This window comes from Sus scrofa, chromosome 6, assembly GCF_054392235.1.
Source record: "Sus scrofa isolate SSC_HxYL_T2T_F1_AM1 chromosome 6, Sscrofa_HxYL_maternal_Yorkshire_Landrace_v2.0, whole genome shotgun sequence".
NCBI lineage: Eukaryota > Metazoa > Chordata > Mammalia > Artiodactyla > Suidae > Sus > Sus scrofa.
Window position 1 is genome coordinate 95,749,764 of NC_139388.1, and position 27,870 is coordinate 95,777,633.

Consider the following 27,870-nt stretch of genomic DNA (forward strand, 5'->3'; position numbering starts at 1 on the left):
TTTCTTGGTATCTTCTTTACAGATGAGGAAATGAGGCTTAGAGATGTTCATCAACTTGTCCAAGGTCACAAAAATACTAAGCACACAGATGGGAATCAAACCGAGGTCTATTTCAAACCCATGCTATCTCCCTCATAAATGTGCAAATAAAGGCGTTCCCATGTGGCTCAGGGGGTTAAGTAGCCAGCACTGTCACTGCAGTGGCTTGGGTCTACGCCGCAGCTTGCGGCAATGCCAAACCTTAATCCACTGAGCAAGGCCAGTGATCAAACCTACACTCTCACTGACACCATGTCAGGTTCTTAACCTGTTAAGTCACAACGAGAACTCTGTGATCCTAGTTTTTAAACAAGTTATTTAATCTTTTCCCAGTCTCAACTTCCTTATCTATAAAGTGAAAATAATATAAGCTAACCCATAGGACTAGATTTATGGTAGCTAAATGATTTAACACAAATAACATATGTAGCATGATGCCTTACAGTTGGCCAAAAGTTAGACATAATTACAAACAAAAATGTTCTTATTATTATTTTCACAATGATGGCATCTAATAAATATTTGTTAAATGACTGAATCCAAGTTCATTTGATTCAAAGTGGATGTTCTTAGTATTGTACTTAAATAATGGTATTTATTTATTGGCATGTGCAAAATGAGGAGGAAGTTAAAAGTACCTCCTTCGACTTACCAAAAGAACACTTAAGACTCAATAAAAATTACTTCACCTTATCATCAACTTAATCTCTAATATTTTTCTAATACACCTGTTACATTTCCCTGATCAGTTGCTTTTACTTCGCAAAGTAACTGTTCCACACCTTCATCACTCCTAAATCCCAACCCCACACATTTCCTGCTCAATAATATTTCTATTTCACCAAGAAAATAGAAACAGCTATGCACGAATTCCCTCAACATCCTGATTTCTCCCTCCATTATGCCTACAAATGAATCAGCAAACTGTCCTTGAACCTTAAGGAAAGGCAACCTTCTCATCCATGGCTAAAATAGTGCTTGTGTTCAGGATCTCTTTCCCTCTCTCTTCCTACAGCACTTCATACTATCTTTGTATATCTTCAGCCTCTCTCCACCTTGTCAACTGAAAGCAGCATGAATTGTAAAGAGACAAAAAGGTAATTTATTTGGGTTCTTAGAATTTTAATTCAGGGATCACAGATTCTGGAGCAACCCAGAATAGTGGCCACGGGAGGAAGGTGGGGAGGGGTTTTTATGGGAAAAGGAGGAAGTTCACACAGGCTTACACAGGCTGTTTACCAAGAATTTCGATTGGAGGGTAAGTCTGGTCTATACATATGAGTGGGTTTACCAAGCACATCCCATCTTTTACTAGAGAAAGGTATGGTTTCCTTCGTCCAGAAAAAGTCCAGTTTTCAGCATTGTTCTTTCCTTTTGGCAACTCAGCAACTATTCAGCAGTTTCATGTTAGAGTTCAGCTGAAGTTCAGCATGGGCAGCACATATGGAGCTCCTCGAGGCAGTCTCTGTCATTCTTACCTTTGCGCCTTTCACAGCCTCCATATTGGTTTCTTCCTTCCAGCTTATCTAGTCTCCAAGGAACTACTGCTCTCTTTACTCTCTTCCTTTACAACCAAACTTAGAGGAAAAGTATTCCATTCTTCCTCTACTTCCTCACTTTGAATGCAAGGCAGTCAGGGTATTGATTCAACTGACATAACCAATCACCTCACAATTGCCTAATTCAATAATTATTTTTAGGTTTTATCTTACTTGGGTTTTCAGATACATCTGACAGTGCCAATAATTCCACTGGTTGTCTTTTGATTGTTACTTCAATTTATTACTATTTCTTAGTATTCCCCCCCACCCTTTTTTGGGGGAGAGCCATGTCAGCAGCATGTGGAAGTTCCGGGGCCAGGAGTGGAACCCACACCACAGCAGCAACAACGCCAAATCCTTAACACACTGCACCACAAAGGAATTCTGATTTCTTAGTAAGCTTCACTGTTCTTCTTACATTCACCCCTTATGTCAGTGGTTCCCAAATCACAGCTATCAGAAGCCCCTGAAGTCTTGTTAAGACACAGACTGTTGGGTTTCAGCCTCAGAGTTTCTGACTCAGCAGGGCTGGAGCAGGGCCCAAGAATATACATTTCTAACAAGTCCCCAGACAATGATGAGGCTGCTGCTTGGGCAACTACTTTGAAGCCATTCTGAAGCCTCAGATTAATCCAGTTCCCAGCTTTATATCCTGAGCTCTACTCTTCTCTACTCTAGTCCCCTGAACAATCTCATCCACAGTCATGACTTCAACTATCACCTATATACAGCTACCAGATGTAGCAAATGAAATATAAAACACTCAGTTAAATTTGAATTTCAAATAAACAATAATCTTTAGTATAAGTATGGCCCAAATACTGCATGCAACATACTTGTATGAAAAAAAGCACTCACTGTTTATTTGCCAGGCACAATTTAACTGAGCACTCTATACTTTATCTGGCAACCGTACACTTACAGGTAGCTAACTTTCTAATCTCTCAATACCACATCCATACGTACAAATGCCTCCTAGTGCAGATTATCACTTGAAGGTCCCACAAGCTCCTTAAACACAACAGATCCCAAACTACACTTACTACTTTTCCCTTAAATCCTGTTCCTAGCCCCTCAGTAAATGGTATCACCACATCACCACGAAGTCAACTTACTGAAGCCAGAAACCTCTGAGCATTCCTGGACTCTTCCTTGACCCTCATATCGCATATGTTACCTCAAGTTAAATCAATTATATCTAAATACCTAAGATCTATTCTCTTCCCCCACTTTACTGTTTAAATACTCAACCACTAAACATACTATATTCTCTCGCCTCCACCTGCATGACTAGCAGTTCTCTCTTGTCCAAAGGTCTTTTTTTTTTCCTTTTTTGGCTGCCCCGCAGCATGTGGCATTCCCAGATCAGATCCAGAGCTGCAGTTGCAACCTATGCCACAGCTGCAGCAATGTTGGATCCTTTAACCCCCACTGTGCCAGCCAGGGATGGAACCTGTGTCCTGGCGCTGCAGAGATGCTGCTGATCCTGTTGCGCTACAGAGGGAACTCCTGTCTGAAGGTTGTAATCGATGGTTATAATTCAAGTGCTACTTGCCCTGTGAAGAAGGCTTCCTCTCCACCCTAGACAGACATAAGGGTTCCCTTCCCTATACTCCCAATGCATGCACCTTACACAATTTTTTTTAATTACAGTAATTACATAATACTGTGACTCTGTAACTGTACAGAGATGGCACAAAGCAACAGAAAGAATACAAGTTTGAAGCCAGTCAAAACTTAGTTCCAATTCCAGCTCTGATGCTTCTTTTGAGTTTGTAAATTACTTAACCAGTCGTTTCCTCAGTTCCCTCCTTTGTAAAATGGGGTAAGGATATTTTCCTCCTATGGTGGTAGAGCTTGAATGAGAATGCCTAAGACACACTTAGAATACCTCTGGCAGGGCACAGTCATACAACAAATAATTACCTCCCTCATTTCCATACCTTTACTCCCCCTTACCAATTCACTTGAAAGCAGAGGCCCCATCTTTTCATCTTTGTAGCTCTCTGAAAACAAAATAACTAACATGGCTTAGTATCTTGGTTAAGGGTTTGGGCCCTTAAATCAGGTTGCTTGGGCTCAAATGCTAGCTCAACCATTTATTAGTTGTGTTACATTTAGCAAGTGACTATTTGTGTCTCAGTTTCCTTATGTGTTAAAGTGAGAATAGGAACAGTACTTGTAGGGTTATAAGCCACCCATGGATTCATTATGTAAACTGCTTACAACCATGTTCAATAAGTGCTATAGATTATTTAAGCAGGAACAAAAACTCAGTGAATGGGGAGTTCCTATCGTGGTTCAGCGGTTAATGAACCTGGCTAGTATCCATGAGGATGTGGGCTTGATCCCTGGCCTCCCTCAGTGGGTTAAGGATCTGGCATTGCCATGAGCTGTGGCGTAATTTGCAAACCCGGCTTGGATCCTGCACTGCTGTGGCTGTGGCACAGACTGGCGGCTGCAGCTCCAATTCGACCCCTAGCCTGGGAACTTCCATATGCCACAGGTGTGACCCTAAAAAGACAAAAAGACAAAACAAACAAACAAACAAAATGAGAGCTTAACTATAGCTTTAATATGCAGAACAGACCCTTAGTATATCTGAAAAGATTAATCTTTTTCATTTTTTGTCTATTTTCCAGTATTCAAATACAACATTAAAAACAGCACACACCATTTGTTCATTTGGCTTTTCCATCATAGTCCAGACGCTCAATCATGAAAAATTACAGCCTATTTACCTTGAAGCATTAATATAAACCAAAGAGAACTGAGTAGGTCACTTTTCACTTAAATTTACAATGTAAGCTGACAGTGGGATTTTTCATTACCATAATTTTTTTGTTGTTGTCTTTTTGCCATTTCTTGGGCCGCTTCTGCGGCATATGGAGGTTCCCAGGCTAGGGGTCCAATCGGAGCTGCAGCTGCCAGCCTACGCCAGAGCCACAGCAACGCAAGACCCGAACCGCGTCTGCGACCTACACCACAGCTCAAGGCAACGCCGGATCATTAACCCACTGAGCAAGGCCAGGGATCGAACCCGCAACCTCATGGTTCCTAATCGGATTTTTTAACCACTGAGCCACGACGGGAACTCCTACCACAATTTTTTTATTAGAAAGAACATGCACTTAACTCACAATACAATATTTGTTAAACTTTTATATTACAGGCAAAGTACAATGAAAGAAATACTGCATTGGAATTTTAAAAAACGAATTTTGTATCCCAACTTTGCCATGAGAGCTCGGTGAAAACATTTATTTTTTCAGTCTCAGTTTCCTCATCTATGAAACACAGGACATTTTATTCTAATTATTGTGCCTATACTTTGTACAGTTGTTGTATTAAGGTTTGACCTGAAATTAAGGTTTCTGGTCAAATAAGAACCATCTCTTTGAAAATAAAATTCATTGACCTTTAGATGCCAAAATAAAAGTGAAGGCACTATACCTTTAACAAAAAGAGAGAAAAAAAATGGTTAATTCTACCTCTGAGTGACAGACAAACTGTATTTTAAAAGAGGAGAGGGAGTTCCCGTTGTGGCACAGTGGTTAACGAATCTGACTAGGAACCATGAGGTTGCGGGTTCGGTCCCTGCCCTTGCTCAGTGGGTTAACGATCCGGCGTTGCCGTGAGCTGTGGTGTAGGTTGCAGACACGGCTCGGATCCCGCGTTGCTGTGGCTCTGGCGTAGGCTGGCAGCTACAGCTCCGATTCGACCCCTAGCCTGGGAACCTCCATATGCCGCGGGAGCGGCCCAAGAAATGGCAAAAAGACAAAAAATAAATAAATAAATAAATAAAATAAAATAAAATAAAAAATTTAAAAAAGAAATAATTTAAAAAATAAAAAAAATAAATAAAAGAGGAGAAACTTTTCACCAAGCTACCTAGTTTAAGACACTCAGGCAGAAGAAATGGCATGTGCAAAGACAAGGAAATAAAAATCAACAGTGTATACCTTTTTGTGAAATGCAGATAGTTTGCAGGAGCACAGGATAGAAAAGGTGGGAAGGATGAGTGATGATACTGAAAAGGGAAGCCAAGGCCTAAACATGGATAGTTTGAATGTCACACTAAAAAGTTTATGTTTTATCCCACATAAGGAGGCAGGATCTTTAAAGAGAGCAATAGCATTAGATCTATAATGAGAACCATGATGCTCTTTCCCTGTCTCTGGGAAGTCATGCAGGAGATGAAGGCTCAGGTGCATTCAAGATTTGGCTCCAGGAGTTCCCACTGTGGTGCATCAGGTTAAGCATCTGGTGTTACCACAGCTGCGGTGCAGGTTGTGGCTAAGGCTGGAATTCAATCCCTGGCCTGGGAACTCCCACATGCCTTAGGTGTGGTCAAAAAAAAAAAAAAAAAAAGATTCAGCTCTACCCATACTACTGCCATGGCATCTTGGTGGTAACCCACTGCCTCAGTGAAGGAAGGCATTTTCTGCTGGAGGTGTAATGGACATTAATATTGTTCCACAAGAGGTGCTGACACGACCCTCATGCCCTCTTACACAACTTCCTAGTACACACAATTCCGAAGCTACCAAAGCCTCAGACAAGCACCAGGCTGATCTTTATGTGCTTGCCTCTAACTGATTCGCTTATGTCAAGTTGGTGGAAGCTCTTGTGCTGAACAACAAATCAACCTAATTAAGATTGATGACAACAAGAAACTAAGGGAATGGATAGTCCTCCGTAAAACTGACAGAGAAGGAAAACCCTGTAAAGCATTTGGTTGCAGTTGTGTGGTGGTTAAGGACTATAGTAAAGAGTCTCATGCCAAGAGTGTCATCGAGGAGTACTTTAAAGTCTTTACTTTAAAGACAAGAAATGGGAGTTTCTGCTGTGGCTCAGCAGTAATGAACCCAACTAGTATCCATGAGGATGCAGGTTCGATCCCTGGCCCCGCTCACTGGGTTAAGGATCCAGCATTGCTGTGGCTGTGGTATAGGCTGGCAGCTACAGCTATGATTCAACTCCTAGCCTGGGAACTCCCCTATGCCACACTTGCAGCCCTAAAAATCAATGGGGGGAAAAAAAAAGGCAAGAAATGATCAAGTAAAAAACTTGGCTCCTGTCCTTAAAAAAAAGTACCATGGTATCACTATATAATGTTCTGATGAGATATGTGTCTAAAGAGATGAGGAGGAATAGGGAACTGTTGAAGAGTCCAGAGGAGAAATAATGAAACAGGGAGGAAAGGGAAGAGACAGAATTTTAAAATTCTTCAGAGGCAGAATCCAGAAAACTTGGCAAACAAATGGTTACTTCTGGCAATGGAAGAAGAAGAATTTACCATTTGGAGGGAAAACAAGTGTCATGGATACCACCACCCCCCCACCCCTCATTCTGTAGACACTACCTCAGAACCCTTCAAAGTACAGCACTTTAGGAGGGCGTGAAGTTGAAGAATATGACAAAACTGGAGTTCCCGTCACGGCTCAGTGGTTAACGAACCCAACTAGTATCCGTGAAGACGCAGGTTCGATCCCTGGACTTGCTCACTGGGTTAAGGATCCAGCGTTGCCATGAGCTGTAGTGTGGGTCACAGACACGGCTCAGATCCCGCATTGCTGTGGCTGTGGCATAGGCTGGTGGCCACAGCTCCAATTAGACCGCTAGACTGGGAACTTCCATATGCTGCAGGTGCAGCCCTAAAAAGCAAAAAAAAAAAAAAAAAAAAAAAGAACACGACAAAACCTATTTGGCCTCCCTAGCCTCCCTATCCTGGAATACTACTTCCTCTGAGATAGTATGAGAAATAAAATATTATCATTATTATTTAATTATTTTATTATTAATACTTTTGGTAGTAATGGCTTACTTATACAAGAAAGCCACTAACTCGAGGATAAAGCAAAAGAACTGTCCAAGAAGGGAAAAAAAAATCATCTTTTACCAAAGCAACTAACTGGTCTCTCCACGTTATCTCCACAGATTTCCAATCTGGGTCTCTGAATGGTAGCCATATGATCTTTCCAAACATGATCATCTTATTCTCCAACATCAAACCCTACAACAGCTTCCCAAAGCTCTCAGTATAAGATCAAAATTCGTAACAAGGTCCACAAGGTCCTACATAATCTGGCCTCAAACCACCTACAGGGTTTCATTCTAGAAGCAGGACAGCATAGACTCTGAAGTCTGACCACCTGGATTTGAATCCAGTCTTTGCCCTTTATGAGCTGTGAGCTATGGTAAACCGCATGACCTCTTTATACTTTGGTTTCCTCATCTCTAAAACAGAGATAATAAGGGAGTTTCCTGATGGTTCAGTGGGTTAAGGATCTGGCATTGTCATTGCTGTGGCACAAGTTGATTCCTGGCCTAGGAACTTCTGCATGCCACCGACGCAGCCAAAAAGTTTTTTAAAAATTAAAAAATAAAATGGACATAATAACATGGTTGTGAGACTGGTGCCCAGCACACTCTAAGCACTATAAGTATTAATAATAATAGGTTAATAGTTATAATGTCACATTATAATGATATACTCTACATATTAATATATTAATATCACTAATAGTTAGTATTGCTGTTATGATCATCATTGTCATCCTCATCTTCACCATTTTCACACCTTTTCTGTTCCAGGCCCACTGGTCTTGCAGTTCTTCGAAAGAACCATGCATCTTCCCAACTCAGAGCTCTCCTATACACAGATCCTTCTATCTGGAACACTGTCCTCCATGCCTTTACCTAGTCAATTCATTCTTCATAATGCAGCTTACAAATCTTTCTCTAGCCCCCTGTCCCCAATCAAAACTAGGTCAGATTCCCCATTTTAGACTTTTCTTCCACGGTACTCATCATAGTTTGTAATTATATATATTATTTGAACAATTATTTATGTAATGTCTATCTCTTCTACCAACCTGCAAGCTCTGTAAGGAAAGGGACTAAAACTGACTGTGCTCACACCTGGATCCCCCAAGCCTGGCTAGAGTAGGCCACAAACACGTATAGAATAAAAAGCAACCACTATCAGATACAAGAGAATTTTTTTTTAAGTTAAGAAGTAACGGAAAAACGGTAATACACATTACTTTCTTCTCACAAAAAGAAATATCATAGAGTTACCAAGATCTTTTTTCATTCAAAGATTACTTTCTTCTCACAAAAAGAAATATCATAGAGTTACCAAGATCTTTTTTCATTCAAAGAGCAGAAAAGGTGATATACTCATCTAAAGTAGGGAAAAAAATCAACTTGGGTTACCTTGTAAGTCAGAAACTACCTAAAAATTTGAATTCACCAGCTAGAAAAGAAGAAATTAAAAAAAAAAAAGTTTTTAAAAATAAAGATGAAATGCTTACTTGAGCATTGTCAGGTTCTTCTTTAATTTTGTCCAGAAGTCCCTGCTGTGGTGCCATTGCTTTGCCACAGTCACCATCCAAAGGTTCTTTCATTCTAAGTTTTTATGGAAAGGAATTCCCCAGTCTAAAACTAATAGATTTCTTCTTGGTGATGGATAGCTGGATTCCTAAAACACAACATAAAGGGTTGGTATTCGGGTTTATTCTTTCTTTTTTTTCCCATGTTTATTTACATCAAAAGCTTTATGTTGAGCACAAGGTTTCAGGAGCAGGCATTTGAAAAAACAACCCTTCTGGGGCCACGACTATTCTCTCTTCTTCCTGCCTTCTGCTCTTTTAGTAGCTACCTTCACATAAGAAAACAGTCTTACAGCAGTAACTCCCACTTCCCTAATATCTTTAAAGACAAACATTGGTCTTTTATATGTTGAAAGTTACTGAGAAAATTAGACTAGCAAAGCAAGACGTGGGAGGAAGTTACCAAGCTCTTAGAAGAAAGGACTCAGAAATACAGTTTCTGACTCCATGAGAATTAGTATTTGGAGGCCCACAGCAGCTTTTACCTTTAAAAGTGAGGCACATGAAGTTCCCCACCTCTACCTCGAACTCAGTCTTTACTGGAAGCCTCCCTAAGCACCCAACCTCTTTGGCCTAACGCTAGATCAGAGCACAAGGCCTAATGATACATCAGAGCGCAAGATGCCACCACAGGTAAAGTTGACCACCTGCACATTTCAGGGTCTCCAAGGGGGCCGTGCCCTGGTATGAGCCCCTCATAGCTCCACTTTCCAATCGCCTTCTTGTAAACAAGATACTCTTATTAGTCATCGAGCAGACTTCCCATCCCCTAAAAATAAACGTACTAAATAGGACGCAGTAAACCTGAAGCAAAAAAGAGGCTCTTCAAAGTTGTTTTTAATCCAAACAGTCAAGCCAGACATGGAAATGGGCAGCTGGCTTAATAGCCTGTACTACAGATGAGAACTTCTAACCACTTGCCACAGTTAAAATAATCTATGGACGCTCGTGTCATATTCGCTCCGAAAATCTCGTCCCCACCAGTAATTCCCACGCCGGTCACCGAGTACAAACGCGGCAACGTTGTATCGAATGGTGAGAACACAACCCGCATATGCTTGTCAGCGCGTCCCACCAGCAAAACCGCAACGCGTCAGCTGCCCAGTCCGACTGCTCCGCTTCCGCCCGGCGCCCGCCTCGTCACGTGGCGCAGCCGCTGCCCCGCCCCGTGCGGCCCCTCCCGCTGCCACCTGCCGCGCTCACCTTCTAGTGGCCTTCCTGTTCCCGGGGAACACCGACGAAGAAAAGAGGAATAAAACCGAAGGGCCCTGCTCGGGGATGAAGATTATTTTCTTTTACTGGAATTCCTCCGCCTGATCCATCCCAACGCAACACCCGGACAACTGAGCGTGCGCAGCCATATTCTCCGCCCCTTTTCCCATAGTGCTCCAAACCTGAGCTGAGTGGACCTTCCCAGCATTCCCCTTTCTTCAGCTATGGTTGACTTCTTAAAGAGACCGAGACCCAATGAGGAAAAGGTAGAGAAAGTGGTTGAGGGGAGACTCTTAGGGGTGTATATAGTTGATGCTGTAAGTTCGCTGCACCACATTGGGGTGGGGCAGCATGCGGAAGTTCCCTCACCAGGGACTGAACCTGTGCCACAGTAGTAACCTGAGCCATAGCAGTGACAATGCCAGATCCTTAACCAGCTGAGCCACAAGGGAATTCTTGCACCATACTTTAATGATCATTTCCAAGGATGTGGCCTGCTATGAATAAATAATAGCTGATATTTATTAAGCCAAACACTTGACATGAGGAGTTCCCTGGTGATTCAGTAGGTTAAGGATCCAGCATGGTCACTGCTGTGGCTCTGGTCACTGCTGTGGCTCTGGTCACTGCTGTGGCATGGGTTTGATCCCTGGCCTGGGAACTTCTCATGCCATGACTGCTACTAAAAAGAAAAAAGAAAAAAAAAAACAAATCTGACTGAATCTTCCATTTAATCCTCACCACAATCCTCAGATGCACAAATTTTATCCAGGAGATTAATTAACTTGTTCAAAGTCAAAATTTGCTGTTTTTTCATTCAACATTGTTTTGGAGATACAGCTATGATAGATTAGACTGTCATTCATTTTGACTGCTGTATAGTATTACATTTTAATGGCAGTGCTGCAAAGTAACTGTCTACTACTGATGGACATTTTAATTGTTTCCAGTTTGGGGCTACTAGGTATAGTCTGCTGTAAACATTCCTGCCTTTTGTGACACATATGCTAAGTTTATCCCTAGCAATGAAATTGTTTGTTGTGTATATGTGAAACTTAAGAGAATAGTTTCAAACAATTTTAGAAGGTGGTTGCTTCAGTTTGTACTGCCACTAGCCATTTATAAGATTTCCCGTTGCCACACATCTTTGCCAATAATTACTACTGTACATCTTTCTAATTTTAACCATTCTGGCGGGGGCTTATTGGTATCATATTGTGATTTTAATTTGGAGGTCCCAGATTTCTAATGAGAACCCATTTTCATGTTTTTTGATATTTGGATGGCCTCTTTTATGAAGTGCCTGTTCAAGACTCTTACCCATTTTTGTATTGGATTGTCTGCCATTTCCTTATGGATATATATTCTGGATATGAGTTCTTTGTGAATATGTGCATTTCATATATCTCCTCCCACTCAGTGGTCAGCCTTTTCACTTTATTATTGGTGTCTTCTGATGAATATAAAAGATCTTTATGCTTAGTGTTTCTTGTGCCTGTCAAGAAAAAATATTCCTACCAAAGGTCCTGATTAATTTATGGAAATGTTATTACTTTGTCTTTTTCATTTAAATCTACAATCTATCTGAAGTTGGGTTTTGTGGATGGTATGAGGTAACTCAGGTTTCATTTCTTCCATGTGAATGATAAATTAATTAAGCGCCATTTTTTTAAAAAGTCTGTCTTTCATCCACTGTTCTTTATTGTCAACTTTGCAATTATAAATTGTCTATAGGAGTTCCCGTCGTGGCGCAGTGGTTAACGAATCCGACTAGGAACCATGAGGTTGCGGGTTTGGTCCCTGCCCTTGCTCAGTGGGTTAATGATCCAGCATTGCCGTGAGCTGTGGTGTAGGTCGCAGACGCGGCTCGGATTCCGCGTTGCTGTGGCTCTGGCGAAGGCCGGTGGCTACAGCTCCGATTCAACCCCTAGCCTGGGAATCTCCATATGCCGCGGGAGCGGCCCAAGAAATAGCAACAACAACAACAACAACAAAAAAGACAAAAGACAAAAAAAAATAATAATAAAAATAAATAAAAAATAAATAAATAAATAAATTGTCTATAAATGTGTGGGTTTGTTTAAAGACAATGTAATCTATTCTTTTTGTTTCTTTTGGGGGAAATATCACATTGTCTTAATTTCTATAACAAGTTTATAATAAATCTTGGCATCTGGTAGAAAAAGTCCTGTCTCATTATGTCAAGATTGTCTTGGAATTTCTTCACCCTTTGCATATTCACATGAATTCTAGAATCGGCTTGCCAAATATAACAAAATTTTCCTTATAAATTTTAGAACTAAGAACCATGAGGTTGCAGCTTCAATCCCTGGCCTCATTCAGTGGGTTAAGGATCCAGTGTTGCCATGAGCTGTGGTGTAGGTCACAGACAAGGCTCGGATCTGGTGTTGCTGTGGCTCTGGTGTAGGCTGGTAGCGACAGCTCCGATTAGACCACTGGCCTGGGAACCTCCATATGCCGCTGGTGTGGCTCTAAAAGGACAAAAGACAAAATTAATTAATTAATTAATTAATTTTAGAATCAGCTAGTATTACACTAAAGCTATAGACTTGTTTTGAAGAAATGGCATTTGTTATTCATAGTATTGAATTGTGTCCCCCCAAAGATATGTTGAGGTCTTGACCCTCAGAATATGGCTTTATTTGGAGATAGGGTTGTCACAGATGTAATTGCTTAAGATGAGGTCATGTTGGAGTAGAGTTGGCCCTTTATTTAATATGACTGTTATCCTTATAAGAAGAAGAGATGGAGAGATAGACATATGAGTGGAAACTGCCAGATGACAATTGGGGCAGAGATTGAAGTGCTGCAGCTGGAAGTTCCCATTGTGGCTCGGCAGTAATGAACCTGACTAGTATCCATAAAGATGCAGGTTTGATCCATGGCCCTGCTCAGTGGGTTAAAAATCAGGCATAGCCACAAGGTGTAGTGTAGGTCACAGAGGCTGCTCGGATCTGGTGTTGCTGTGGCTTTAGCAAAGGCTGGATCTCCAATTCAACCCCTAGCCTGGGAATTTCCATATGCTTCAGGTGCAGCCCTAAAAACGAAAAAACAAAAAAAGTGCTGCAGCTACAAGCCAAGGAATGCCAAGGATTGCTGATGCACACCAGAAGCAGCAAGGAAAGATTCTCCCATACAGGTTTAGAGAGAGAATGGCTGTGTTGATAACTTGATTTTGGACTTCAGGCCTCCAGGATTGAGACAATAAATTTTTATTTTTAGCACTTTATAACCACAGGCCCAGGAAACAACAATAGGATTATATAGGGTTGAATCTTCCAATCCATGAAAATGATCTATCTCTCCATTAATTTAAATGCCTGTAATTTCTCCTAATAATGTTTTATTGTTTTTAAGTGTATAGAGTTCACATCTTGTTAAGATTTTTTTCTAGATCTTTGATGTTTTGTTATTTTTTTTTCTTTGATTTTTAGGGCCTCACTCGCAGCATATGGAGGTTCCCAGGCTAGGTGTCAAATCAGAGCTACAGCTGCTGGCCTGTGTCACAGCCACAGCAATGCCAGATCCTTAATCCACTGAGCGAGGCCAGGGATCAAACCTGCAACCTCATTGTTCCTAGTCAGATTCCTTTCCACTGTGCCACAATGGGAACTCCAATTTTTTTTTTTTTTTGGTCTTTTTGTCTTTTAAGGCCATACCCACAGCATATGGAGGTTCTCAGGCTAGGGGTCCAATTGGAGCTATAGCTGCTGGCCTACATCTCAGCCACAGCAACACAGGATCCAAGCCACGTCTGCAACCTACACCACAGCTCATGGCAGTGTGGGACCCTTAACCCACTGATCAAGGCCAGGGATTGAACCCACAACCTCATGGTTCCTAGTCGGGCTTGCCAACCACTGAGCCATGACGAGAAGACCTATCTTATTTTAAATAGAAAAATTTCATTTTCTAGTGATTTATTTCTGGTATGTATAGAACTACATTTGACTTTTGTATATTGGTCTTGAAGCCAGCACCTTTGCTAAATTCATTTATTAATTCTAATAATTTATCCATATATTTTTAAATTTTTTAAATTTCCAACTATATAGAGAATAATGACAAATTATCTCTCCCTTTTCCAAGCATATGACTTTTTTTTCCAAGCATATGACTAACTTTTATTTATTTAATTTTCTTGCCTTATTGCGCTGGCTAAAACCTCTAGTAATGTGTTAAATGGAAATAATGACATTGGGAATCTGTATCTTCTTCCTATGTTGCTTTCAACATAAAATCATTAAATACTATATTTGCTTTAGAATTTTTGTAATAACCTGTGAGGTCAAGATCAACTCAAGAGTGCAGTAAGAGGAGCTCCCATTGTGGCTCAGCAGGTTAAGAACCTGCTGTAGTGTCCATGAGGATATAGGTTCAATCCCTAGCCTCGAACAGTGGGTTAAGGATCCGACATTGCTGTGGCTGTGGTGTAGGCCAGCAACTGCAGCTCCGATTCAACCCCTAGCCCAGGAAATTCCATATGCCTCAGATGTGGTTATTAAAAGGGAAAAAAAGAGAGAGTGCAGTAAGACCTCATAAGGAGTTAAACAGTACTTCATAGACCCTCTCATCTAAACTGAAGAGCTGGGGTTCCCGTTATGGCATAGTGGAAACGAATCCAGCTAGTATTCATGAAGGTGCAGGTTCGATCCCGGCCCTCACTCAGTGGGTCAGGGATCTGGCGTTGCCATGAGCTGTGGTATAGGTCACAGAGGCAGCTTGGATCCTGCTTGCTGTGGCTGTGGTGTAAGCCAACAGCTACAGCTCTGATTCAACCCCCAGCCTGGGAACCTCCATATGCCGTGGGTGTGACCCTAAAATACAAAACAATAAATAAATTAAAAAATAAACTGGGAGTTCCCATCGTGGCGCAGTGGTTAGCGAATCCAACTGGGAACCATGAGGTTGCGGGTTCGGTCCCTGCCCTTGCTCAGTGGGTTAACGATCCGGCGTTGCTGTGAGCTGTGGTGTAGGTTGCAGACGCGGCTTGGATCTTGCGTTGCTGTGGCTGTGGCAGGCCGGTGGCTACAGCTCCGATTGGACCCCCTAGCCTGGGAGCCTCCATGTGCCGCGGGAGTGGCCCAAGAAATAGCAAAAAGACAATAATAATAATAATAATAAAATAAACTGAAGAGCTTCTAAGAAATGTAAGGACATGGTCCCATAGCAATCTGACACACCCAAAGTAGAGAAAGCACTGTCTCAGAAAGAAGTATGGATGTGGTTTTGGGGGCACAGAGTGAATCCCAGTAAAACTCATAAAACAAACACCCACAAAGTTTTTAAAAGGAGTATTTTGGTAAAAGCAAAACTATAAAGCACAATAGCAATTTGAAATGAAAAAGATTTCTGGGTTCCAACTTTCTATGGGCAGAGAGAAGCTGAAAGTTTACTCAGCTGCAGAAATGGACCATTTCTTATGGAAAAGGAAAATTTCTCAGAGGGCAAAGCCACAAGCCCAGAGAGCAGAAACAAATACACCTGAAAAAATGGATTATAACACTGTTCCCAGAGAACAGGAAAGTCAAAGAACATTCCCTGTCCTTAGAGAATCTAACAACAGGTACCCAGGTTGTGAATCACTATGAATAAACCACTGTTATGTGTTTTATGTTCGTCCTCTTTTTGAACAGGAGTGTCTATGGGAGTCATTATGTCTCTATCATCAGATGTATTGGGTGTGAGGAGCAGGTGGTAGGGGAAACAGATAGCCAGTCTGTCTAGTTATCAGGCCTCTAGAAAGTTGCACCTGAGCAGCTGCAACTGAGGAGTTTCATTTTGATAGATTTGATTTATATGAGATTGTTGGAGGATGGAGGGAATAAAAAATGCCTACTGAACTGAGAAGGTTATTTCGAAACTGAAAAACAAAGCAGGAAGCTCATATAATCAATGGATCAGTTTATTACAGGGTAACATGCACACTGCGTAAGATAGGAGGACTATGATCTGGAACTATTTCCAGCTAAACTCCACACCACCGAGGGACCATTGGAATAATTTTCTACTTATCCTAGGGTATGGGGGTACCTGCTTGGAAATAGGAAGTACAATCCTAAATCAAGACAGATGATTGGGTAACTAGTCTTGTGGGCAGCAGGAATATATCAGCAAAGATCTTCAAGATTGTTTAGAGACTAACGGAGCAGAGGGACTACCTGGACCTAAAGATCATTAAACAATATTTATTAACTGCTAAGCCCTTGACAACAGAGCAGAAATTTACTACAGAGTACAGTCCTAGGTAGGATCAGTAGAAGGACAAGAGGAACTGAATGGGCCCAAGATGAGGTCAGTTATGCCAACAGTTATACAGAGATCCTGGACTTGATCTGCTGTCATAATGGATGAGGAGATGATTGCATTTATATTAATAAGGGACATGAATTGTTATGGCCAGAAGGTGAACTATGAAAGATTGTTTCCAAAGATGGCACCAATAATTCCACCTCTCTGTATATGAGCATGATGATTCTCCCATCAAGAGATGGAAACCACGGAGTTCCCGTCGTGGCTCAGTGGAAATGAATCTGACTAGCAACCATGAGGAGGCAGGTTCCATTCCTGCCCTTGCTCAGTGGGTTAAGAATCCAGCGTTTCCATGAGCTCTGGTGTAGCTTGCAGACGCAGCTTGGGTTTGACGTTGCTATGCCTGTGGCATAGGCCAGCAGCTACAGCTCTGTCAACCCTAGCCTGGGAACCTACATATGCCTCGGGTATGGCCCTAAAAAGACCAAAAAAAAAATTTTTTTTTTCAGGACTTCCCATGGTGGTGTGGCAGGTTAAGAACCGGACTAGTGGAGTTCCCGTCGTGGTGCAGTGGTTAATGAATCTGACTAGGAACCATGAAGTTGCGGGTTCGGTCCCAACCCTCGCTCAGTGGGTTAACGATCCGGCGTTGCCGTGAGCTGTGGTGTAGGTTGCAGACACGGCTCAGATCCCGCGTTGCTGTGGCTCTGGCGTAGGCCGGTGGCTACAGCTCCGATTCAACCCCTAGCCTGGGAACCTCCATATGCCGCGGGAGCGGCCCAAGAAATAGCAACAACAACAACAACAACAACAAAAAAAAAAAAAACCGGACTAGTATCCTTGTGAATGAGGGTTTGATCCCTGACCTTGCCCAGTGGGTTAAGGACCTCTGTGTTGCTGCAAGCTGTGGTGTAGACTGCAGATTCTGCTCAGAGCCCATGTTGCTGTGGCTGTGGTGTAGGCCAGCAAATGCAGCTCTAATGCAACCCCTAGCCTGAGTACTTCCATATGTGGCCGGGGTGGCCCTAAAAAGGAAAAAAGAAGAAAAAAATGTTTAAGCTTTATTGAGATATAATTCACATAACATACAATTTACCCATTTAGAGTGTACAATTCAATGAAATCTGTGTATTCACAGAGTTGTGCAACCATTACCACCATCAATACTAAAACATTTTCATCACCCCAAAAAGAAATCCTATGTGTATTAGTCATCACTTCCCATTTCCTCCCAACTCCTAGGCAACAACCAATCTACTTTCATTCCCTATAGATTCACCTAAACTTTTTTTCTTTTGGCCACATCAATGGCACACAGAAGCTCCCAGGTCAGAGATCAAACCTATGCCACAGTAGCAACCTGAGCCACAGCAGTGACAGTGCCAGATCCTTAACCCACTCAGCCACCTAGGAATGCCTAAACATTTTTTATAAATGGAGTCATACAATACGTGATCCTTTATGACTGGCTTCTTTCACTTAGCATGTTTTCAAGGTTCAACCATGTTGTAGCATGTATCAGTATTTTATTCTTATTGCCAAATAGTATGGATGGATTACCATATTTTACTCATCAATTGTATGGACATACCACATTTTATTTATCCATTTGTCATTTAATGGACTTTTGAGTTGTTTACTTTTTTTTCTTTTTTCAGCTATACCCAAATCCTATGGAAGTTCCTGGGCCAGGGATCGAATCCCAGCCACAGCTGTGACCTATGCCACAGTTGTGCCAACGCCAGATCCTTAACCCACTGTGCCACAGTGGAAACCCCTTAACTTTTTTATTGTAATGAGTAAATGCTGCTATCAACAGCAAGTTCTTGTGTGGATGTATCTTTTTATTTCTCTTGGGTGTATACCTAGGACTGACATTGCTAAATTATGTAAGTTTGTGTTTAACCACTTGAGATTGTTTTCCAAAGTGGTTGTACCATTTTCACATTCCTTTTAGCAGTGTATGAGTTTCATTTTCTTCTCATCCTCACAATCATTTATTATTATCTCTCTTTCTGATGATAGCTGTCTCAGTGAGTGTGGAGTTGTATATCACTGTTTTTGATTTATATTTGAAGACTATGCGCTTATTGGCCATGTGTTTATCCTCTTTGAAGAAATATCTATTTAGATTATTTGCCCTTAACTGGCTTGTATTTTTGTTATTGAGGTGTAAAATTTCTTTATATAGTCTAGTTATAATACCACTCTCAGACATAGGATTTACAAAAATTTTATCCTATTCTTTAGGCTACAATTTTACTCTTTTGGTGGACTCTTTAATTTTGCTGATGTGCAATTTATTTTCTTTTGTTGCTTGGGCTTTTAAGTGTCATATCTAAGAAACCATTGCCTAATCCAATGTTACATTTAAGTCTTTTCAATCTATTTTGTGTTATTGTGTATATAGTGTGAGGTAGTGGCGTCCAACTTCATTCTTTTGAATGTGGATATCAGTTGTCCCATCACCATTTGTTGAAAAACTGTTTTTTTCCTCCATTGAATTGTCTTGGCAGCCTTGTCAAAATGAATTGACAGTAAATATGAAGGTTTATTTCTAGACTCACAATTTTATTTTTTGATCTATATGTCAATACTTATGCCAATACCACATCGTTTTGATTACTAGAGATTTGTAGTAAGTTTTGAATTCAGAAAGTATGGGTCCTCTAACTTAATGGTTTTGGCTATTTTGGGTCACTTGCATTTCCACATGAATTTTAGGATCAGCTTATCATTTCACTTGCATTTCCACATGAATTTTAGGATCAGCTTATCCATTTCTGCAAAGAAGCTTGCTGGGGTTTTGATATGGGTATATTTCTTCTTAATTCAGCATTCCTCACTTCTGGGAAAGAAAGTTGAGCTGCCATAGTATCTTTTTGTCTACTTTCCTAGTTGTTTCCTTAACTTTATTTGCTGTTGAATTTCTGATGCCAGATACCATGTTCTTTAATTTCCAAGAACTCTTTTTTTTTTTTTTAACCTTTTCTAGGGCCGCTCCCGGGGCACATGGAGGTTCCCAGGCTAGGGGTCTAATCAGAGCTGTAGCCACCGGTCTACACCAGAGCCACCACAACGAGGGATCCGAGCCGCGTCTGCAAACTACACCACAGCTCATGGCAATGCCAGATCCTTAACCCACTGAGAAAGGCCAGGGATCAAACCTGAAACCTCATGGTTCCTAGTTGCATTCATTAACCACTCAGCCATGACGGGAACTCCCAAGAACTCTTTCTTATTCTCTATTGTGTTCAATTTTCTTTCTTTTTTTTTTCTTTTTTTTTTTTTTTTTTAGGTCCACATAGGCAACATACGGAGGTTCCCAGGCTAGGGGTTGAATGGGAGCTGCAGCTGCTGGCCTAGGCCTCAGCCACAGAAATGCTAGATCCAAACCACGTCTGGGACCTTACCACAGTTCACAGCAATGCCAGATCCTTAACCCACTGATCCTTAACCCAGGGATCAAACCTGCATCCTCATGGATGCTAGCCAGGTTTATTTCCGCTGAGCCACAATGGGAACTCCTCAGTTTTCTCTTTGGACATGCCTACTGCATGTGGAAGTTTCCAGGCCAGACATCAAACCCACACCACAGAAGCAAGTACACCAGATCCTTAACTGCCTATACCACAATAGAACTCCTGTTCAACTTTTTCAAGCATTGTGCTCTTATTTTGTAAATGTAATAAATTATCTTAATCCTCTGGGTATATTAATTAATTAAAGTTGGTGAGTTTTTAGGTCATTTTCTTCTGTTTCCTATATTGTGTCTATTTATTCCAGATTTCTTTTTCCTGCTTGTTAGTTTTGGTTTCTCTTTTTCACCTTAAATTTTTCCTCATGTATCTGATGATCCTTGGTGCTGTATTAATTTTTTAGTGAAGCACATGGAGAAGTGGACTCACTTGGACTTTTCACTGAGGGATCTCCAAGTGGCTCATCTAAAGATATCTCGGAGTTCTCTTGTGGTACATCCAGGTAAGCATCTGGTTTTGTTGCTGCTGTGGCTCAAGTTTGATCCCTGGTCCTAGAATTTCCACATGCCCCAAGCGTGGCCAAAAAAAAAAAAGGATTTCTCTAAGGCGTTCAGTTTCTCCAGGGAAAAATTCTTCAGCTCTTCAAGTTCTTGCCTGATGAATCAGTGACCTGGGCAAAATATGGGAGCAGAGGACTCCAAGTTTCATCATTCCATTTGCAGACTTTCACTGTTTTATATCCTATTTTCATCCCCGCTTACCCTCCACTGTGCCTGATACCCTCTCCCCTCAACTCTCTCCCCACTGATAACCACTAGTTTGTTCTCTATATTTGTGAGTCGGTTTCTGTTTTGTTATATTCATTTGTTTGCTTAGATTCCACCTGTAAGTGATAAGATACTGTATTTGTCTTTCTCTGGCTTCTTTCATTAAGAATTGTACCCTCTAGGTCTATCCATGACATTGCAAATGGGAGAATTTCATTCTTTTAATGGCTGCGTAATACTCCATTGTGTGTGTGTGCGCGCGTGCGTGCGTGCGTGTGTGTGTGTGTGTGTGTGTGTGTGTCTGTGTGAGACTCCTTTTTTATCTGTTCACCTGTTGATGGACAGTTAGATTGCTTCCATACCTTGGCTACTGTAAATAATGTGGCTATAAACATTGGGGACAGGAGTTCCCTGGTGGCCTAGCAGTTAAGGATCTGTCATTGTTACTGCTGTGGCATAGGTTTGATCCCTGACCCAGGAACTTTCACATGCCACAGGTGCAGCCATAAAAAAAAAAAATCAAGGGAGTTCCCACTGTGGCTCAGTGGTTAATGAACCCGACTAGCATCCATGAGGACATGGGTTCAATCCCTGGCCTTGCTCAGTGGGTTTAGGACCTGGCATTGCTGTGAGCTGTGGTGTAGGTCGCAGACACCACTCGGATCCCACATCGCTGTGGCTGTGGCATAGGCTAGTGGCTACAGTTCTGATTAGATCCATAGCCTGGGAACCTCCATATGCTGTGGGTATGGCCTTAGGGTGCAGCCCTAAAAACCAAAATAAATAAATAAATAATAAAAATAAATAATCTGGAGTTCCCGTCGTGGCGCAGTGGTTAACGAATCCGACTAGGAACCATGAGGTTGCGGGTTCGGTCCCTGCCCTTGCTCAGTGGGTTAACGATCCGGCATTGCCATGAGCTGTGGTGTAGGTTGCAGACACGGCTCAGATCCCGCGTTGCTGTGGCTCTGGCGTAGGCCGGTGGCTACAGCTCCGATTCAACCCCTAGCCTGGGAATCTCCATATGCCGCGAGAGCGGCCCAAGAAATAGCAACAACAACAACAACAACAACAACAACAACAAAAAGACCAAAAAGACAAAAATAAATAAATAAATAAATAAATAAATAAATAATCTGTGCTAATAGTATTGACCAGAAACCTTTCCATGCCTCTTTTGTTAGTTCTCTCTTACATTCTTCACAATGACTGTTCAGAGTTTCTCCCTACTCTTCAAATCTCTGACCCTGTCTCCTCACTCAGAAGATGATCTGACCTCTTTACTTTACAGAAAAAAATACCATAGAAGTCATTAAATCAGAACTTCTGTTCCTGGCGCCGAACTCACAAGGTTTTCTGCAACTAGACATACTGTTCTTTCTTTCCTCCAATTACAAAGGAGGGAATGTCTCTCCAGCTACCACTGTATCTACTTTGTCTTACACGTCTCTTAAAAAAACCTGATGACACTCACTGTTTTCATTTCTTTGTATCACAACTACTCTTCAATCCACTACTATGATACCATATTTACTGCTTTGTGATACCATGTTCTCATATGCCTTGGCCATTTCGTCTTAATCTTTCTTATGTTCCCATATCTAGATTATTTTTTTATTATCAATATTCCTCAAGATTCCTCTCTTTGGCCTTCTTTTCACCTCATTCTACCCACAATGAGTGTAATATCATCACCCACTTCTATGGCAAAATCATCAGCTCTGTGATGACTCACAAATTTATAATTCTCTCCCAGATGTTTTTTCAGAACTGATTCAGCTGCCTATTAAATATTTCCCTTTGAGTATTCCATTGGAACTCAAACTTATTATATCTAAAATTGAGCCAATTATTTGCCCCAGTTTCCCACTCCCTCAACTGCTTCCCCTTCTCCTGTGTATACTATCTCATGGAAAGATACCAGGCCTTCTGATCATTATGCTTAACTTCTTAATCTCCATGCTAATCCATGGTGATTCTTCTCTTAAACATCTCTTTAAATCTATCCATTTTTCTCCATTCCCACTTCTACTCTCCAGGTTCAGGCCACCATCATCTCTGATCCATATATTTTTTTTTTTAAGGCAGCACTCATATCATATGAAAGTTCCCAGGACAGGATGGAATCTGAGCCATGGCTGTGACCTACACCACAGCAGCAGCAACACTGGATCATTAATCCCTCTGGACTACAGCAGGAACTCCTCAAACACATTGTCTTTTAACAAAAATTACACACCTGGGAGTTCCCCTCATGCGAAGTGGTTAACAAATCCAACTAGGAACCATGAGGTTGCAGATTTGATCCCTGGCCTTGCTCAGTGGGTTAACGATCCGGCGTTGTGGTGAGCTGTGGCGTAGGTGGCAGACGTGGCTCAGATCCTGCGTTACTGTGTCTCTGGTGAAGGCCAGCGGCTACAGCCCCATTTCGACCCCTAGCCTGGGAACCTCCATATGCTGCGGAAGCAGCCCTAGAAAAGGCAAAAAGACTAAAATAAAATAAAATAAAATAAAATAAAATTACACACCTGGGAGTTCTCATTGGGGCTCAGTGGGTTAAGAACCCAACAAAGTGTGGGCTCGCTCCCTGGCCTTTCTCATTGGGTCAAGGATCCAGCATTGCTGCAACCTGCACCATCATTTGCAGATGTGGCTCAGATCTGGCGTTGCTATGGCTCTGGCAGAGACCTGCAGCTGCAGCTCTGATTTCCCCCCTTGTCCAGGATTCCACATGCCTCAGTGCCGAGACCAGCTCAGCAGAATAGGCCTGAAGAACGGGTGCTGTGGAACTTAAGGAAAAGAGTTAACATAAAACAAGACACAGAGACATTTATCTTAAGTAAAGGTGGGAACTGGGGGACTCAAGGTCTCAGGGACCAAGAGCACTGCCTCAAGAAACCACACACTTTTATTGGGCTCTTTAGATGAGATCAAGTGAGGAGGGGCTATGGGTGGAGGATATAGGGTTTGTTTACTATTTTGTAAGTTCTTTTATTATTTTTTTTTTTTTTTGTCTTTTTGTCTTTTGTCTTTTGTTGTTCTTGTTGCTATTTCTTGGGCTGCTCCCGCGGCATATGGAGGTTCCCAGGCTAGGGGCCGAATCGGAGCTGTAGCCACCGGCCTACGCCAGAGCCACAGCAACGCAGGATCCCAGCCGCGTCTGCAACCTACACCACAGCTCACGGCAACGCCGGATTGTTAACCCACTGAGCAAGGGCAGGGATCGAACCCGCAACCTCATGGTTCCTAGTCAGATTCATTAACCACTGCGCCACGACGGGAACTCCTCTTTTACTATTTTAAAAGCCACTTAGCTGGTAAAAAGTTAAGCTTTTACTCTGACCTTTAGGCATATAACAGTCTTTGTTCTTAAGCTTAAGTCATTTAACCAGCACTGTGACTGTTTTTCCAAGCAGGAAGATTGGATAAAGCAGGAAGATGAGGTAAAGTAAAGAAGGACAAGATGGAGTTTTCAGCAAAGAGGCTAAGAAAATGTTGTAGAAACATGTCTCTGCAACACCTCAGGTGCAGCTTTAAAAAGAAAAAAAAATAATTACACACGTGGTCTCAGGACATACTTAAGTTCCTGTCTCAAAAGGCAAGACAGCAGCCCTGAAATGGGTGATTTTTTTAATAGGCTGGGTTATTGCATAGGCTAATAATTGGGAGGATTATTCCAACTATTTCAGGGAAAGGGGGGAAATTTCCAGGAATTGGGCCGCTTTTGGCTTTTGGCCTTTTGTGCCTCTGGGTGTGTCATTTAGCTGCCATTGTATTACAATGAGCATATAATCAGGTTCAAGGTCTAATGGTATCTTGGACCTGGTTGGTTGCAATAGGTTTTTGTTGTATCCTCATGGTCTATGTCATTCTTTAAAGGATTGTATCCTACTCCCTTCCCTCCTGTTTCATTTCCATTATCATAGCCTCAAGTTGGCAATATCTATTTTCATGTCAAAATCCCCCACTAGAGCTGCTTCAGGAAGGGAGGAACTTTTGTCTATCTTGGTGCGTTTTTTTAAAAAACTACCACCACTGGGAGTTCCCGTCCTTGCGCAGTGGTTAACGAATCCAACTAAGAACCACGAAGTTGCAGGTTCGATCTCTGGCCTTGCTCAGTGGGTTAAGGATCCGGCATGGCCGTGAGCTGTGGTGTAGGTTGCAGACGCGGCTCGGATCCCGCGTTGCTGTGGCTCTGGCGTAGGCCAGTGGCTACAGCTCCAATTCGACCCCTAGCCTGGGACCCTCCATATGCCTCGGGAGCGGCCCAAGAAATGGCAAAAAGACAAAAAAAAAAAAAAAAAAAAATTACCACCATCTAGTATAGTGCCTGTCACATAAACAACACTCAACAGATATTTTTTAATAATAATTAATTTATTCAGCACCTACTTCTTTTTTTTTGTTCTTTTTGCCATTCCTTGGGCTGCTCCCTAGGGACCCAATCAGAGCCGCAGCCAGTGGCCTACGCCAGAGCCACAGCAACTCAGGATCCGAGCTGCGTCTGCAACCTACACCACAGCTCAGGCAACGCCTGATCGTTAACCCACTGAGCAAGGGCAGGGATTGAACCTGCAACGTCATGGTTCCTAGTCAGATTCATTAACCACTGCACCACAACAGGAACTCCTTTTCAGCACCTACTTTAGGGCAGATATCATGCTTTACATACATTATCCCATCTGATCTCAGCAACTCCACAAAGAAAGTATTATTGGGTGTCCTCACTGTGACTCAGTGGGTTAAGAACCCGAATAGTATCCATGAGGATGCAGGTTCAGTCCCTGGCCTTACTCAGAGGGTTAATGATCCGGCATTGCTGAAAGCTGTGGCATAGGTTGCAGGTGCAGCTCAGATCTGGCTTCACTGTGGCTGTGGTGTAGGCAAGCAGCTGCAGCTGTTATTCAACCCCTAGCCCAGGAACTTCCAAATGCCATGGGTGTGGCCCTGAAAAGAAAAAAAGAAAAAATAAGCCAGTTTCAAGGTGAGTTTTTTTAGTACTTTGTCATTTGAATTCATAGTCGAAAGAATTACATTGAGAAATAGAAACAAATATATCCTGAGGCAGAAAGGATACATTCACCTATTCAGTTCATTAAACAAATATTTACCTAGTGACTAGCTGCCCCCCTATTGTGTTACCTACTAGGGTATGAGATGTAACAAAGATATCCATTTTCAAAACCAGAGAAAGTGTATATCAGGCAGAGATGCAGAGCAAGACCTAGACAGAAAGTTTCATTTGAGTTTGTGTGATAACCAGAAAATAAAACCCAGAATGTATTTCAAATGGTTGTCCTGAGACACATAATTAGGGTGCTTTTTAAAAAAAACTTATTTTAGCGTAAACAATCTTAAGGATGGAGACGAGCTCTTCCAGGAGAAAAACAGAATTATGATTCATTCTTATTCTCTCCGTTGCACATTTTTCACTTATTGCCAATTAGCTGTGTACTAAAAAGCTGATTAGTGCTTGTTGTGTACTAACAAGTAATCATGTATTACTATTTTGCATCATTCTTTGACTCTTGATTTTATTTTTCTTGGCCACGCACACAGCATATGGAAGTTCCTTGGCCAGGGACTGAACCCATGCCACAGCAGTGACCCAAGCCACTGCAATGCTAGTGCTGGATCCTTAACCTACTGTGCCGCAAGAGAACTCCATGACTCTTGATTTTTTTTTCCCCTGAATTTATGAAGTTTCTCCTCATTATAATAGTGATACAGGGAATTCCTGCCATGGTGCAACGATAATGAACCTGATTAGTATCCATGAGGATGTGGATTTGACCCCTGGCCTTGATCAGTGGGTAAAGGGTCCAGTGTTGCCATGAGCCATGGTGTAGGTCACAGATGTGGCTCGGATCCTGCCTTGCTGTGGTTGTGGTATAGGTCAGCAACTGCAGCTCCAATTTGACCCCTAGCCTGGGAACCTTCATATGCCATGGGTACAGCCCTAAAAAGACAATAAATAAAGTGATACAAGGTTATGATTGGGGCTATTTAGGAGATAAATAGATAACATTTTATGAGTTCCCATTGTGACTTAGCAGGTTAAGAACCCAACATAGTGTTCATGAGGATGTAGGTTTGATCCCTGGCCTCACTCAGTGGGTCAGGGATCCAGCATTGCCTTGAGCTGTGGTGTAGGTTGCAGATGTGGCTCGGATCTTTATGGCTGTGCCTGTAGCGCAGGCTGGCAGCTGTGGCTCTGATTCTCTCCCTAGTCTTGGACCTTCCATATTCCATGGGTGTGACCCTAAAAATAAAATAAAATATCTCAAATCCTCCCAATAGCTCCAGTGGGGTTTACTGTAATCCATTTTTACAGATGAAGAAACTGAGGCTCAGAAAGCTCAAGGGACTTGCTCAAGCCATAGCTTGTTAGTGGTAACATCTCCATGGTCCCCTAAATTCATCATTAAACTTTATCTTTTATCATCCTATTATGACCTGAGGAATAGCACAACTGTTTGATCCTATACTTATTTGTTGAGGTGTTGAGACTGTTAAATTTTTTAAATAGCGTTTAAAACAACCATGATTTTTTTTTTGCCACACCGTTTTGAGATTATTTTAATGTTAATATACTGAGAGCTCCTCAAAATGGAAGAAGCCTGAACTCTCTTTCTCTTATTGAAACCAAAACACGTTTGACTTTAATGCAGCCAAAACCCAGATTGGGACTTGAACTCACAGGTGTTTTTTGGTTGTTGTTTTTTTTTTTTTTTGGCCACCCCACACCACATGGAGCTCCCAGGCCAGGGATCAGATCCGAGCCAAACCTACTGTGCCAGGCCAGGGATTGAACCTGCGTCCTGTGCTCCCAAGAGGCTGCTGATCCTATTGCACCACAGTGGGACTGCCAAACCCACAGTTTTTAAATTAGAATCATTCACCTGTTGTCTGGACTTGCTCAAGTTTTTTTGTGTCTTAGGGCAGAAGGAACTCAGCGAGCGGCAACGTGATAGGAAAGAAATGGATATATTAAGATAGGACATGAGGAGTTCCCTTCGTGGCTCAGCAGAAATGAATCTGACTAGGAACCATGAGGTTGCGGGTTCTATCCCTGGCCTCGCTCAGTGGGTTAAGGATCTGGCACAGCCTTAAGCTGTGGTGCAGGTCGCAGAAGTGGCTCGGATCTGGTGTTGCTGCTGCT

The 27,870-nt window shown here is 42.0% G+C and overlaps 1 protein-coding gene across 23 annotated transcripts in view; it reads right to left on the reverse strand.

The window, feature by feature from the left end:
- The window catches only part of ZMYM6 (zinc finger MYM-type containing 6), a 53,897-nt gene extending 43,575 nt beyond the window's left edge, over positions 1-10,322 (reverse strand). For 4 of the 23 annotated variants that reach the window (XM_084963837.1, XM_021095879.2, XM_084963847.1 and 1 more), the window contains exons 1-2: positions 10,181-10,322; positions 8,900-9,066 (exon numbers count right to left, since the gene is read on the reverse strand). Coding sequence is in view for 14 of the 23 variants with exons in the window: in XM_021095879.2 (XP_020951538.2) it covers positions 8,900-8,992 (93 nt within the window). In the remaining 9 variants the exon portion in view is untranslated. Of the gene's footprint in view, positions 1-8,899; positions 9,067-9,624; positions 10,124-10,180 lie in introns of those variants that run through there. The other 19 variants (XM_084963836.1, XM_021095878.2, XM_084963846.1 and 16 more) reach the window with 6 other exon arrangements.
- Between the last annotated feature and the right edge of the window lie 17,548 nt (positions 10,323-27,870).